The sequence below is a fragment of the Protopterus annectens genome, chromosome 2.part1 (assembly GCF_019279795.1).
Source record: "Protopterus annectens isolate FY-2018-M chromosome 2.part1, PAN1.0, whole genome shotgun sequence".
In the NCBI taxonomy this organism is placed as follows: Eukaryota; Metazoa; Chordata; order Ceratodontiformes; family Protopteridae; genus Protopterus; species Protopterus annectens.
In genome coordinates this window covers 818,878,174-818,893,880 of record NC_056729.1, presented here as the reverse complement: position 1 = coordinate 818,893,880, position 15,707 = coordinate 818,878,174, and the positions used below count along the sequence as shown (strand labels likewise).

Below are 15,707 nucleotides of genomic sequence, written 5' to 3'. Positions count from 1 at the left end.
ATATATATATAGATAGATATATATAGATATATATATATATATATATATATATATATATATATATAGGGTCTACTTCAAAAGACTGAAATACCACATACCACTTGGCCACACTAACAAATAAATTAAAACTGAAGCAAATTAAACCCACCCATATGGGTGGAGATGCACCCCTCGTCCTACATTTACCAACTCTGAGATCACACTACTGCGGTGGTAAGGGGCAAAGTTTAACATGGTGGCCAAGTAGTTACTTACATGGAGTTGTATGTTGGTGTGCTGGGAGGTGGGTGAAGTGCAGTTATTGGTGAAATCGCCTTGGTGATGTGAAAGTAGAGTATGTGGTATTTCAGGCTTGTAAAGTAGACCCAAAGATATATATTTACATACCTCTCAACCGTACCAAATTCCTCGGTAAATACAGTTTTTGAGGTCAAAATATTGGGGTGCCACGAACTCCTGCGTGGCCCCTTTAATTTCCAAATCTCCCAGGTTTGTTTTTTTTTTTTTGAATGAATGTGTTTTTGATGTCATCATGTGCATGGTGTGTGCGATGACATCAGCTTCACAAGGACAGACAGGCTGTCAGAAGAATGCTGAGCCATTAACCTGCGGGCTGCATGTATCTTTCTTCCAGCCAGGTAAGGTAAAAAGTGTAGGATTAGAGCTCAGCTTGCGATACTTGTGCATGCAAACTGAGCTTGCACTTTTAATTTAGCTGTAAATTCAGATTTCGAGCTGTTCTGTGTTACAGCTGCATGCAGGCAATCCTCGAGAAACTTTGAATTCTGTTAAGCTTGTGCTTCAAGATACTTGTGCATTTACTGTTACGGCAGCCTGAATTTCTGTTAGACTTTAAGCAACAGCATTGTGTCTCAACTTGAGATACGCGTGCATTTACTGTTACAGCAGCAGCTTGATTTGCTGAGATAATTTTACTTAATAAAGTAGTTGTGGCTCGAGATACTTATGCATTTACTGTTAACGGAGGCCTGATTTGCAGAGATACTCATTATTGCTGAGGTGTGTGTGTGTGTGTGTGTGTGTGTGTGTGTGTGTGTGTGTGTGTGTGTGTGTGTGTGTGTGTGTGTGTGCGTGTGTGTGTGTGTGTAATATGCCCCAGTTACATATAACTGGCAGTTACAGCTAATCAGACTCAAACCCTGTACCTTAGGTACGGGGAGCAAGAGCTTAAATTCCCTACCCATACCACCACTTGTGATTCATGGATTAAGTCCATAGTGTTTGGAAAATGTGTGGTATTCTGGCAAATCAGTATGATCTGAATTCACTAAATAATGTAGCCAGTTAAGTTTCAGTCTTCCTATCTTTCAGGAAACACACGGTAACAAAAAATATTTTATTCTAGCAACTTTTCTAAGATTATAGAAGCAATGCTTAAAATGTGTCCATGGTTTTGGGCCTTTGCCCCCCCACCAAATAAATGTTGGCTTTTTCCAGATTTGTTTTGCTACATAGTTCTTCTGGGGGAGAGAAGTTTAGTGCTGCTTATGCCATGTCTGTTTGTGCTACTAGCACACCAGGTAGAATACTTGGTATTCATGCAGAAGGTTGTAGATTCTACTCCCACAATATGTGGATGGATTGTTGAGACTGTACTGTATTGTACTTTTAAAGGGGGTAGATGCTGCTGTCCCGAGAATGTCCTCTTTGGCAGAGATACTTAGTAACTATGAACCTGTTATCGGTTTGCCATCCATCCCCTATTGCACTATTACCAGCTTATCATTATTTTTAATGTAGCAGGCAATTTATTAGTAAAGGGCAGCAGGCACTTTATTTGTAGATGAAACAATGAAATTTAAAAGTTGTTTGGTAGCAGCAACGTCAACATTAGTTACATGTCTCTTTAATGTGGAATTATTTAGATGACTTTTACTTCTGCAGAGATTGTGCATATTTACTGATACTGGTGGATTGTAGAAGTTTGAGCAGACTTTTATGATGGAAATGTTCTGAATTGGGCAGTTTTGTCATTACTGGTTCATGCATTTTGTTTCACTGCTTACTGGAAAAATGTTCAAAACAAATTCAAAACGCGGTCTAACAAGTGTGCTGTATGTATGAAAATAATTTAATACAGCCAGGAAGGTGTATCAAAGAACACATGCATGTTTTGTGTGCAAGGGGCCTATGATTTGAAAACAGTCCAAAGGTAATCTTTATCCGCCACTGGCCAGATGTATTTTCTTTGAATGTGAGTTTCAATGCTGTTTCAATGAATGTGAGTTTACTTTCAAGGACAGAGACATTTTAATGCTAGGTCTATTTTCATTGTGAGACTGTGTTGCTTTGTTTAGAATATGTCTATTAGTGTTTGTGCTATAAGATGTAAAATAAAAGTTTTAAATTAAATCCAAATAATCTTTGCAGAAGTAAAGTAGCATGCACATTACAGTGTTTATGGTAAATAGGGGGAAATAGCCAATAAATGGGACATTGGAATGGCTGCAGGGGGGAGGGCTGTTTATGGGGCGCCCCATTTGACCATGATTTTGTGAGGGGGAAAGAGCGGAAAACTCAAAGACAGCCCCAGGTGGCACAAACTGTAGCTACACCACTGATTAGTAGGCCATGGAGAATGACTCTTGGAGGTCCTAGCAAACTATAACATTCTTTTGTTAAAATTAGAATTTTGCCTACAATTAAATGCCCTACTTTTACCACAAAACCCACATACTCTAAGTCACCAAAAACAAAATCCTAAGGTTCATCATCTTTCCCCTTCCCAGTGATCATCATTGCTACACATTTCAAAAATAAATGGTTAACATTTACTATAGGGTCTGGGTCCTGGGGCCATATTTTGGTTGGCTGTTCTTCAGTTTGCGTTTGAAAGTCAGTATCCCACAATTCCATTGGAGTGGCAGGTGTTACATAATTATGTACGCAAATTTTATGTTAATTAGCATACAGATTTGTACCTATTTTCAAGGGCCTTTGTCCAGATTTTTGATGTTTCCATATTGAGAGGTATGTACATTTATATACACATATGCATATATATAGATATATATTACTTAATGTCCGGTCATGTATAGTAATGAATGTCTGTTTAAAAATGTTTGTAATATGTTGGAGCTTTTCTCCCTGGGCCTATGCTGGAAAGGGTTTTTAACTAAACCTAGTTGGACAAACCCCGTAAACAAAAGCAAAATACAATATATAAGAATCATCCTTTTTTTAACATCAGGAAGTTCTTGTTAATACATGTAGAGTCAAGTAACTTACTTCTTTTACATCAGTCATCCCATTCAGTTTCAAACACAGTCAAATCAACAATACAGTTACACTTCACTTTTTAACCTCTTAGCACTGCTCAAGATCCCATTAAATTTTAGACGGGCAAATGTGACTGATCATCATGTTAGCAAAACAGGCTTCCTGTTAATGGTATAACATGTTACTTAATGTTGCAGAGAAGACCTTACCAGGTTCATCGGATGTAACAGATTCAAGGAAATCTCGAGGTGTCATATACAGCTGCCCTTCATATTCATAGGATGCAAACTGACGAAATCTCTGTTCCCTTGAAGACACATAGAGGTCAAAGTCTTCCGTTTCAGGCATGGTTTCACTTGTCTGAAAAAGAAACCAATAATCTTTTATTAATGTACAGATGTTTAGGAAATGACATAAGCAAAGTATGTGGAGTTGCAGATTTAAGATGTGAAAAGCAAAGTCAGAGAAGACAGTAAATTGATAAGGTGTTGTGCTGGTTTACAATGATAGGTAGAATGCTAGTCAGTAGGAAAACAAAAAATAGTGAAAACATTTTTTTATTAATCTCCTCTGCACCCACCATGTGGGCGAACAACCCTACACCCTTTCCCCAAATTGAAATGTTGCACAGCACTGGGGAAGCGTGTAACCTTAAAGATTGCCAGAAGTGATTTTTGGATATGTATCTTACACAGAATGGCATTAGATGTGAATGCATTTGGTAATTCAACAGGTTCCAAGTAGAATAGCCTCATAGCATTTTCAATGATAACTTAAGTCTCAAAATTCAAGATAGGTCATTATAAATACAGAAAGGAAACTGAAATCAAGGACTTCAGAACATATGTTGTTAAGTTATTGCAATACATTGTTGCCAAGCTGAAAGACATAAACATGGTGTTACTTATCAAGCTAAATCATAGTTTATTTGGCAGAAATGTCATAATAAACACTGATAAATCTGTAACTGGATATCACACATCAGCAATACAGCTAAATGATTCTGAATTACTGCGATGTCAGAATCAATAATATGTAAGTTAAGTGGCAGGGCTGTAGAGGGTACAAACCCCCCCCCCCCACAAGATGGTGAGATATGGGAAGCAAACCCCCTCAGAAAATACTTGAATGATATTACAGAGAGTATTGAAATTCAGAGTTTTTTGTTTGTTTCACTTTTCAGATTTTCAGGGCACTCAGTTTTGGGGATCTCTCATTTTCAACAGAAAGCCTACTTGTGATCTACAACACCATCACAGTTTGTGGTCAGATCTCTTGAAATAAATGACAGTTTATTATAGTAGTGGCATACTGTCCAAACAGAACTGACAAAAGTTACTATTCATGAAGAATCCCTGTTTGTATTACAAAGGCATCACTGCATGGCATAAATTCCTAAGTGCTGAACAATGCAGCACAGTATGAATAAACTAACATTTGGCTCTATCTTGAGCCCAGAGTATAACCTATCACCATAGTGCTATATAAGCAGCACCCCACTTCACTTTGCCCACCGACACACTTCTCATGAGTATGCAAAGACAACTCCAAACACAACAAATACCCCTTCTTAACTTTTATACTTCTATCATTTTGTCATGTCCCAGATTACTTAAATAATAAGGTAAACCCCTCCCTACAGATCCTCACCATCACTACTGCTGTCATATCCTGGGAAGAACTAGCTAAGTTGTAAACCCCCCCCCACCCCCCGTATGTGGGTCCATGAATTGCTTAGGTAGCACGCTCTCTGTTAAGATGAATCATCTGTTTACATCATGCATAAAGTAACATAAATTAGTGATTTCTTTGAGGGGATGCATCTGTACCTCATTGCATTGTTTCATGAGTAATAGAAAACACTCCCACTATGTAACTGTGATTTTAAGACTGCATTGGTTAAGAAACACAGTGTAATGCTGCTTGCACAGGACTGCAGCCAGCTGCCATGCCACTTTCTTAGGATGACAGTCCCAGCCACCCCCTTCCACCCTGTCCTAGTATCAAACCTCAAGACGTTATTTACATTTATAGTGTGTTGCAATGGGTCACATCCACACAGAACAATTTTCTATTTTTTTACTCAAATCTAGTACTACATAACTTGGCAAGTCAAGAGTCAAGCAATTCCTTAGCAGGAAGGTGGCTTGTATGTTTCTTAACAATGAGCTTTCTGATCCTGAGTATAATGGAGAGATTTACAGTGCTGACCCATTCAAGAAAGAGCAAATCAATAAAATAAGTACATTTATAGCGCTGTGTTCAGGAGACTGAGCATCCTTGAATGACAATGAGCAATTCAGCAATTTTAAAAAATTACTTAGTGTTTAAGCAACTTACACACTGGGTAATATAATGTCCATATATAATAACTGATATTTCTCAGATTCAATATGCCTCCATTATAGTGCCAGGTTCGCCCCAGAGCCCATTCCCTAAGTCTACATTTCCCTTTCTTACAGAAGAAAACCTTTCACAGATCTTCCAGACCCCCCCCCCCCCCCATCCACAGACTCTTCACTTTGGTCTGTTCAGTCTACAAGAGGCCTTTCCAAAGTGGACATGGATAAGATAAAAAGGAAGTTCCTTAAGACCCAGATTTAGTTGGTGGTTCTTCCGGCTCAGGACACTTTCTCTCATCCAAGTGGCTCTGAGTAGCTCAGATCCTGAAGGATCCTGGGGCCAAAGTGTCAGCACTGGATTTGGGGTGGCGTCAAATCCAAAGTTTTCAAAGCCATCTCTTTCTCTGAGAGCCTTGATGCTACACACCTTGGCTCTAGTGTTGGGTTAGGAACCTGGTCAAGTTGAATTCTGGAATATGTCTGTAGCAGCTGCTTCAGCTCCAACTAGGATGATTTTGGATTCCCCTTTAGCTTTGGCATTTGAGGACGTTGACAGAGTGCTCTCCCTGACTGATGAACGGACTTCTGTTTCTCACTTGGCCCCACCCATCCCCCATCAAATTCTCTTGGGTACTGATCCTAGTCATTCTGTTCTGTTGGGAAAACTGATCCCAATGAGCCATGACACAATCCATCTTCAGGACTCTCACTCCTCTTCTATGACCTCACCAGAACATGCCACTATAGAGGCACCTGAGAAACATGCATGCAAGAAGAGGCATATTGACTCCCCTTAGGAGTCTTTAACTGAAGAGATTGACTTTGATGAAGGTGAGGGGTCCCCCAGATCCCACTGGAGGATGTCTCATTTTGAAATAGAAAAGTCAGTACTCCTCTGAAGCCCCCCTACCAGGAGGAGTCAGTCTTTCTTGAGACTTTTGGGTCTGGCCCAGCTACATCGTGGGTGGTCATTCCAGCTGATGAGATGGTGGACCTTATCTCAAAGTGGGCATGGAAGGAGCTGTACACAGCTGAACTGATTTCATGCAGGCCAGATTAATTCTTAAAGGGGACTTGCTGAGAAAATCTGTTCTGTTGACCCCCAACCCCCCCCCCCACCTCCCAGCAAAGAGTACAGGACATTGGATAGATTTGGGAAACGAGTATACTCTTAAGCAGTCTTTGCACCGAGGGAGCTGCACTGTGTGTCACACATGATACAATTTCAGAGGAATTTGACAAAGGTACTCTCCAAATGTCTGGATCCATCTCTGCAGAGAATAAAAAAAACATGGACTAGCAGCTGACCATCCTTCAGTTCCTTTCAAATGTGTTGATGTACCTAATTTCTTTGCAATTGAGGGCATTTTGAGAGCTGCAATCCCCAGCATAGCCTTAAGGAGACAAGCCTGGATGCACTTGTGTAACGTTGCAGAGCACTTCAAGATGTCCTTTGTCAATGTCCCTTATGATGACTTGACACTCTTCATGCCTAAAGTTAAAGACATGCTATCAGAAGTAAGCAAGATGGGAAAACCCTTTCTACCATAGGAATATGGTTCTCTATCCCCAGAGGTCTTTCTCTAGGAACCAGAAAAGAAAATGTCATGCTTACAAAAGTTACACGGGATGTCCCTTGAAACTTCTGGGGATAAATTCCCCCAGGACAGAGGGGGAAACTGTAATGGTAGACATCACACCCGCAGCAGAGGTGGCCTGCAAAATCAAGGCTTCTGGGGAACATTCTCAGAGAAGCCTTTCCAGCACTCCTGACTGCCGCAGTCAGGGGACACATATCACTGCACACCCAAGGCCTAGCATCCATCACCCAAAACACATGGGTGGAGAAAATCATAGCCAGAGACTATTCAATTCCCTTTGTGTTCCCCCACCATCAAGGAAGCTCCCCAATGTTCTGCCCTCATAAAGGAAAACAGCAGCTCTAGAAATAAGAAAGCTGCTGGTGAAGTGTGTCATCCAGGAGTTCGTACCAGATGAACAAGATCCAGAACTTACTCAGGATTTTTTTTTTGCCAAAAAATGAAAGGGACCTCAGGTCAATTTTGGACCTCTGCCATCTCAACCAATATATGTCACTGGCTTTAATCCTTAAAAAACACAAATGACTGAGCGCTTTCGCCTTAATACATAAGGCATCATCAGAGTCATTTTATTAATTTAAATCACAATTTAATTTTCTAGCAATCACATGTTTTTATTGCTGTTGTGATGATAAACAAAACAAGTAATTTAAGTCTAATATGCAAGTTGATATAGTTTTTATATATGTACATTTAGGTATATTTTCATTTTAATTTAACAATATGTGAGTGTTGCTTTAAGTTTGATTAAAGTAATGAGAAAGGGAGTGATCGGTTGCTTTACCATATTTTGAAGGTATTTAAAAGTTGTTTTATGTATTGCACAAATGACTCTGATGAAGCCTTATGTATTAAGGTGAAAGCGTTCAGTCGTTTGTGTTTTTTAAGGATTAAAGACAGTGACTTATATGCACTTCATGGTTTGAGGTAGCTTTTATTTTTTCTGCTATTGTGAGTGTTCCTTTGCCTGTTGGCAACTTTCATGTTTTGATCTCAACCAATATGTTAGACAGATACATTTCTGGATGGTAATGATATGATCCATTCTGCCATTATTGAGAAAAGATGACTGGATGCGCTTGACAAACCTTCAGGATGTTTACTATTGCATAAAGATGGACAAGCACTCCAGAAGGTTTCTCCACTTCTGGCCTGGACACAGCCATTTACAATTCAGGGCCCTGCTCTTTTCACATCCCCCCTGGGTGTTCATCAAATATTTGGCAGTGGTTGCAGCTCATCTAAGACTACAAGGGTTCTAGGTGTTCCCGTACATGGATGACTGGCTCATATCCACCCCTACCAAGAATCTTCTCATTTCTTCCTGTTCAGAATATAGAATTTATAGGAGTTCACCCATATGAAGTGCAAAGTAGCAAGACTCCCAGAGAACAAGTTAGACACGCTTAGCAAACAGACATTAGCAATCTTTCCTGCCAGAAGCCACCAGCAAGACTGATTATTTGCATTCTAGGATCTATGGCTGCTTCCATTACTCTGGTTACTCTAGCCAGACATCACAAGAGTTCTTCAGTGTACACTTTCTGTGCAAATGTCCATCACACATCAACCCATACATTTCCAAGTATTTCTTGAACATCTACAGAATGCACATATGCAGGTGACTCAAACCTCCAATGGTCCCACAAGTCCGCCCTTTTGTTCTACCTCCTCCCCAAACCATTGTTACCATGGACACCTCCCAAATACAGTGGGGTGCACTTCATGGGATGAACTGTTCAAGGCATGTGGTCCCTTTTTGAGGCCAGGCTTCATAACAATATAATGCTGATGAAGGCAACCCTCTTAACATGATTATCCTTCCAGGACTCCTACTATCTCTAGGAGTAAAATCAATTTAGGACAACATGTCCATATTCTGGTACATCAACAAGAAGTGGGGGGACATTCTCCTACCTGTTATGTTGAAAGGTGAAGAGAGTTTGGTAATGTGTGATGTTTTACAGCTGCTTTCTGGTACCCACACACATCTTGGTGAAATCCAGTGCTCTAATGGACAAGTTCAACAGGCCATCCTTCTACCTTATGAGCGGTCCCTCAATCTGACAGTGGCAGAGCAGATTTTCTGCTGCTGGGGTTGACTGTGCTCTGATCTCTTTGCTTACCCTCATAACATAAAGTGCAGTAGGTATTCTACCTTGAATCTCCAGAAGGAGGAGTCACTGATGAATGTTCTAACCAACATTTAGCCCCCTGGGTTCCTGTATACTTTTTCTCCTACTAGTCTCCCAAAATTTCTGCATAAAACCTCAGAGCGGAAGGCAACTGTCATCCTCATTGCTCCTTTCTAGCCTATAAAGATGTGTTTTTCTTTCCCCTGGCCTAATCGCATAGCTCCTTTTTGGGTACTAGATTCCTATCCAAAACTTCTCCCTCTCATCTGTCTGGGATGGCTCACCTGGACATTGAAGCCCTCAAATTTACTGTTTGGTTTCTCCTCTTCCAATGATGGCTAGCCAGGCCAGGCTTTCCTTCCAAGTAATCCACATTCTTACTTCATCCCACATACCATCTACCAGAAAGACTTGAAAAAGCAAGTGGGAAAGGATTTCTATTTGGGCATCCCATAGGAATCTGGACCCTTTTCTGGTTCCTCTTCCAGACATTTTAGATTTGTTTGCATCCTTTTTTCACAATGGGGACAGCTACTGTATTACTAATCTCCAGCTTGTTGCCATTTCTAGTTTTAACACTGGAGAAAATCAATCTTCTATGGCTTCCCTTAAATTATCCAAGGCCCTCCTCAGGGGTACTGTCCTTCTCAGACTTCCCCTAAGGAATCCTACTCTTCCTTTGGAGATCATCATTCAGTTATAGGTTTTAACTAGACCTCCCTTTTCAACTTATGGCCAAGGTAAACCTGAAATACCTGGCTTGGAAAACATTTTAGTTTTTGGTGGCAGTAAATCTCCTTACCTGATCTTTCAATATGGACAGAGTATCCCTGTGAATGAACCCATTCTTTAATGTAAAGGTAGCTACTGAGAATTCAGTAAAATAATCTATCAGTCTTTTAGTTTTCTTCCCTAATTTTGACATTAAAGGGGATGTACTGGCTTGCGATTGAGACAGCAAGGATTCTAGGTTCTTAATGTAATTGCATCTCTCTTCTACTGTATTTCTACGTGGTAGTAGTAGAGGATTGTCTGTGTACATGAGGCAGTTGCTACACTGTCTGAGGATGCCCATATCAACAGAGGTGCCGGAAGCTGTGGAAGACTGGGGGGCGGAGGGTGAGAGGGGCACTTGGTGATCTAAAAAGGGCAATTTTTTAAAACTATTTATTACCACAACATAGGTTCACTTGGAGGACATTTTAAGCTTAGCCAATTTCTATTTTGGTGCTTGAATTAACATTTCCTGATTGGTCTGACCTATCCTCATGGCTGATAATTGTATATTAGCCCTAGTGAGAATAAATGTGATCACACTGTAGATAATTTTAGTGGACCCATGTAAGGGATGCAACATTTAGGAACTGTCTCTATCCATTAGTGGCACAAGGGGTAATCCTGGATTACATTTCCCATTACCCATCCTTAGATCCAAGTTGCATTTGAATATGGACAGGGATGAGCTTTGTTTTACTTGAATGGATAGTCTGTTATGGATATATATCCATCTCTCCACAACATTCAGTTTAGATACCTGGAATGAGTATTTTGGATGCCATCTGACTTGGTGATGTTCAGTAGGTCCATCTGTATTAGGTCAGAGGATGCCTTGTATGCCAGACATGTCACCTCTAAGCACTCTGTAGGATACTGAGTATAGTGATAAATCTTTGAGGTGGTCCAAGCAAACTCTCTGTGGGTATTCCAATTGTTGCATGGGTCTGGACAGATACATGTCAAAGTGGGCATTATACAAAATGATTGACCTAATGAGGGCATTGTAAAGGGGGACAATAACATCTCTAGATCTAGTTACAATCAATTTGTTTATAAGCTATGCAATATAGAAAGACTTTTTTATGACTCTGGGCACATGGTCAAAAGTTAGGTCACTATACACACAAGTTCCCAAATGCCAAACAACTGGGTCATTTCTCAGGTGGCATTGTCAATTTGACAGTTCTCTGGAGTAGATAACTTCCCAAAGGATACGATAATGTATTTCTTAAAGTTTGGTTTCAATTCATGAATCTGGCATCAGTTATTGTTTGGGACAAATCTTTCTCCATAACGGTTAAGTCATTTGGGGATTCAATAACTGCTCCTAGCTTGCAGTCATCTCAAACTTAGTCCACCAAAGTCCTTTGGTATTTCCTTTTACTTTTGAAATGAATATGTCAAACTGAAAAAGTCTCAGCACCGAACTCTGGGGGACACCACTGGTGACTGGTCTCTTCCCCTATTTTGATCTCCTGCATCCTGTAAGCAAGCATACATGTATATGTTCTTTGATTCACCTTCCTGATTGTATTAACCTGATTGTATTAAATTATATTCCTTGTATAATACAGCACCACTTGTTAGAATGTGTTTTAAATTTGTAGTTTGGAACAGTGTTCTAGTGAGCAATGAAACAAAATGTATGAACCAATAATGACAAAACTATTAGTTTCAGAAAATTTCAACCATAAAAGGCCACTCAAACTTCTGTCATTACAGTCCACCAATATCAAATCTCTGCAGAAGTAAATCATCTAAATAATTCCCCATTAAAGGGATTTGTAACTAATGAAGAGGTTGCTGCTAGCAAACAACTTTATATTTCATTGTTTCATCTATAAATAAAGTGCCTGTTCCTCTTGAAGAATAAATTGCCTATGCTACATTAAAGAATGATAATCTAGTAATTTTGCAATGGGGAATGGATGGCAAACTGATAATGGGTTCATAGTTACTAAGTAACTCCTCCAAAGGAGGACATTCATAGGACTGCAGCATCCACTCCCATTAAAGTACAACACAGTACAGTATCAGCAATCCATCTGCATACTGTGGGAGTAGTACCCACAGCCTTCTGAATCAAAAGCAAGTATACTACCTGTTCTGATACTAACAATGCAAACAACTTAGCATAAGTAGCATTAAACTTCTCTTCCCCTGAAGCTCTCAGCTCCTTGTAAAATCCAATTGACGATCAACTAAATCTCTCAACTTTGCAGCACAAGACATCTGAAAAAAGCCAAAATTTATTTGTGGGTGCAAAGGCCCAAAACCAGTGATACATTTCAAATATTGCTTGTATAATCTTAGAAAGTTGCTAAAATAAAATGTTTTGTGTTACCATGTGTTTCCTGAAAGATAGGAAGACTGAAACTTAAAGAGCTATCATTATTTAGTGAATTCAGTTCTCACTCATTTGCAAGAAAAACACAAATTTTAAGAGAAACAGACCAAAAGTATGAGCCACATATTCTGTGAAAATCTGGACAGTGGAGAGCTACGGCCTGAACAATCTGAATCACAAGTGGTAGTAAGGGTAGAGAATTCAGGCTCTTGTTTGAGTCTGCCGAGTAACACTAACCACCAGGTATAACTAACTGGGGCATTTTACACACACACACACACACACACACACACACACACACACACACACACACACACACACACACACACACACACACACACACACACACACTTGGGAGCAGCAAAACTCCTGCAAATAAAAGAACAAAACTCTCCTTACTGCCATAACTCTGGCAGCACCAACAGAACCGCAGCAGTATAGCTCCTGTAACACACAGAGCTATAAGATAACAAGAACAGCTAGTTTAACTTCCCCGTGAGACTCCATGTTAGCGTGAAAACTCCATTGCATTAATTTTTCCCAACAGGTTTTGCAGCTGTAAAGGGGGGGGGGTCCCCCCTCCCCCTGGCTCTATGGTTCCGGCACCCATGCATATCAACCAGAATAGCAGGAGAAACCATAGGAAATTGTCCATCCATGGTTGTCAGAATTTGTGGAAGAGATGTTAGGGACAGCAGAGTGGGTACTATCTAAGGAGAGTACCTATAGGTGCGAGTAGGTCTGGATACAATCAATACAGTAGTTGCAAGGGAGGGCCTCACTTACACAGAAGTGCTGGTAAGGGAGAAAATGCAGCTGAGATACCTTGCAAGGGGTTAAAACAGTGCAGCAGCAGTGCACAACCCACTCAAACGTGGGGTTTAAATACCACAAAAATGAAAGTAAAACAGAAACACTGGAATTGATCAATCAACCCTTGTCCCTGAGCTCTTAGCTAAACACCTTATGCCAGACAAGTTCCAACCAGTTCACTTACTCCCAATAAGTGCAGGAAAGCCCCAGCCAACACAAGATGGTGTAGCAGGAAACACAGGAATCACACAAACAGATCTGGATACAGCAAAACCTGCAACCAGATTATGCTAAAGATATTTAAACTCTGTTTAGGACAATTTAACACAGGAGAATAGATACACACTTAAATATAACAGTAGCAAACAAGAGCAAACTGATAAACAAACTAACCAATTAACCAATAAAGAAAGCTCAAAACTGAGCCCTGTTCCAGCAACCTTCAATCAGGCGAATTCTAACTGCACATTCCTGTCACTAGGGTGCAGGGGAACCCTATTCAACAAAAGATGTCCTGGTTTAGTGCTCACGTTATAAAAACAGAGCTATATTCAGCAGGTCTGAATCTAGTCTATGCTACAGCAAACAAAGTGCACTAATTTCAGAAAGAAACAGTTCAAATAAGCAGGCGCAATAAGCCTTCAACCACCAATTCCCAGCTCAAAAGGGCAGAATCTACCCTTTCCTCCCACAAGAGTGCAGAGCACAAACCATCTTAATGTAAAATAACTGGCCTGAAGCCCAAGTGTTTAAAACCAGATCTAAGACACTTTTAGAATAACAAACACACTTAGCCTCCAACCAGTAATTCCCATCTTGGAAGGATATAAGCTACCGCTCCTGCCACAAGTGTGTAGACTGTAAACCTTCCTAATGTAACTGTCATCCTTCTCCATAAAGGTGAAGCGTCCACTGACCCAGGCAATTATAGGCCTATCAGCCTAACTAGCCTGATCTGCAAGGCCATGAATGGATTATCATGGACCTTAAAAACAAGGACATTGGCAACTTCCAAACACTTGACCCCACACAGTTTGGTTTTGTCAAAGGGAGATCACGCCTGTTAAACTTGGTCGACTTCTTCGAAACAGTCACCAAAGCCATGGAGGAGGGAAAGATGGTGCACACCATTTACCTTGACCTAGCCAAAGCCTTCAACACTATTCCCCACCTAGGCATAATAGGTAAACTCTCCCAGCTAGGCATCAACCCATATATTAACAGATGGGTAGCTAACTGGCTCACTTATAGAACTCACTCAGTCAAAACAGGGGAAGCCACCTCTAGTAGTAGACACGTAACGAGTGGTGTACCCCAAGGATTGGTCTTGGGGTTTCTACTACTTTTTTGAGGTGCAACCCAAAACCTGTGGTCTGTAGCAGACTAAGTTTGCAGATGACTGCAAGTGGGCTCTGTCTTAAATTCCCCTAGTGATATGAACATCCTCCAAGAGGGCCTTACCCAAACTAATGACTGGTGCCAGAAGCATGGCCTCAAACTGAATGCCAAGAAATGCATCACTAATCCCTTTGAGGGAAATGACATCCCCCACTAATTATCACATTAATAACAATGTACTAAACACACAATCAGTCATGAGGAACTTGGGCACCCTGGTTGATAGCAACCTGACTTTTGACCACCATGTTGCCTCTGTTATACAGAAGACTTTCTACATGGCCCACCTCATAAGTAAGAGTAGTTCATCCAGGAAGAAGGAGGTCATAACATCCCTCTACTCCTTCCTTATCAGACCCATTATCTAGTGCAATGCCCCCTTCAGCATGTACCTTGCCAAGCACATGCAGCAGCTGGAGATATCACAGAGGTTCCTGACCAGGAAAATCCTGGGACTCAAACACCTATCCTATACAGATAGGTCTGGCATACAAGGCCATCTCAGACCCAGCCTTGATGGAGTCGCAGCATATCCGTAAGTCAAACTCCACTCACACAACCCACATGCAAGGTCTAATCCTGGTCTGTGACATTAATAGAACTTGTTAGCAGGATAGATTTGTGTCCCAAAGACTCCCCCATCTGTGGAATAGACTCCCTCTCGATGTCAAGCAGAGTACTTTACTAGTCCTCTTTAAGAGGAACCTGGGTGTCTGGATGGGAAACAGAAAATACACCCCTGGGATCCCACTTGTGTCCCTGCTGGACAGGGGAAACAGGTGCTCACTTTGTGGGAACATGGGCAAAATTCTTGGCTAGGCCTATAAGGGCTTCCGGGCCAATAGCCTTGTATCATTCTATGAACATATGAACCTATATAATGTACATCGTCAGCTCAATTTCTACCTTCACTGTACAGAGAAAGTCTGATCAGCTCTTTGTCTCTTTCTCATCAGCTAAACTGGGGCAGGGAGACTAAGTGAATCTATCCAGACAATTATCTGAGTCCATATTGTATGTATAGAGAGAAGGGGTTGACTTTAAAAAACTAGAT

At 40.7% G+C, this 15,707-nt stretch overlaps 1 protein-coding gene across 2 annotated transcripts in view; it reads right to left on the bottom strand.

Moving 5' to 3' along the window:
* The window catches only part of MICU3 (mitochondrial calcium uptake family member 3), a 1,861,160-nt gene that overhangs the window by 1,377,763 nt on the left and 467,690 nt on the right, over window positions 1-15,707 (bottom strand). For both annotated transcript variants that reach the window (XM_044062504.1, XM_044062503.1), the window contains exon 2: window positions 3,450-3,600. In XM_044062504.1, the coding sequence (XP_043918439.1) occupies window positions 3,450-3,600 (151 nt within the window). The remainder of the gene's footprint in view (window positions 1-3,449; window positions 3,601-15,707) is intronic.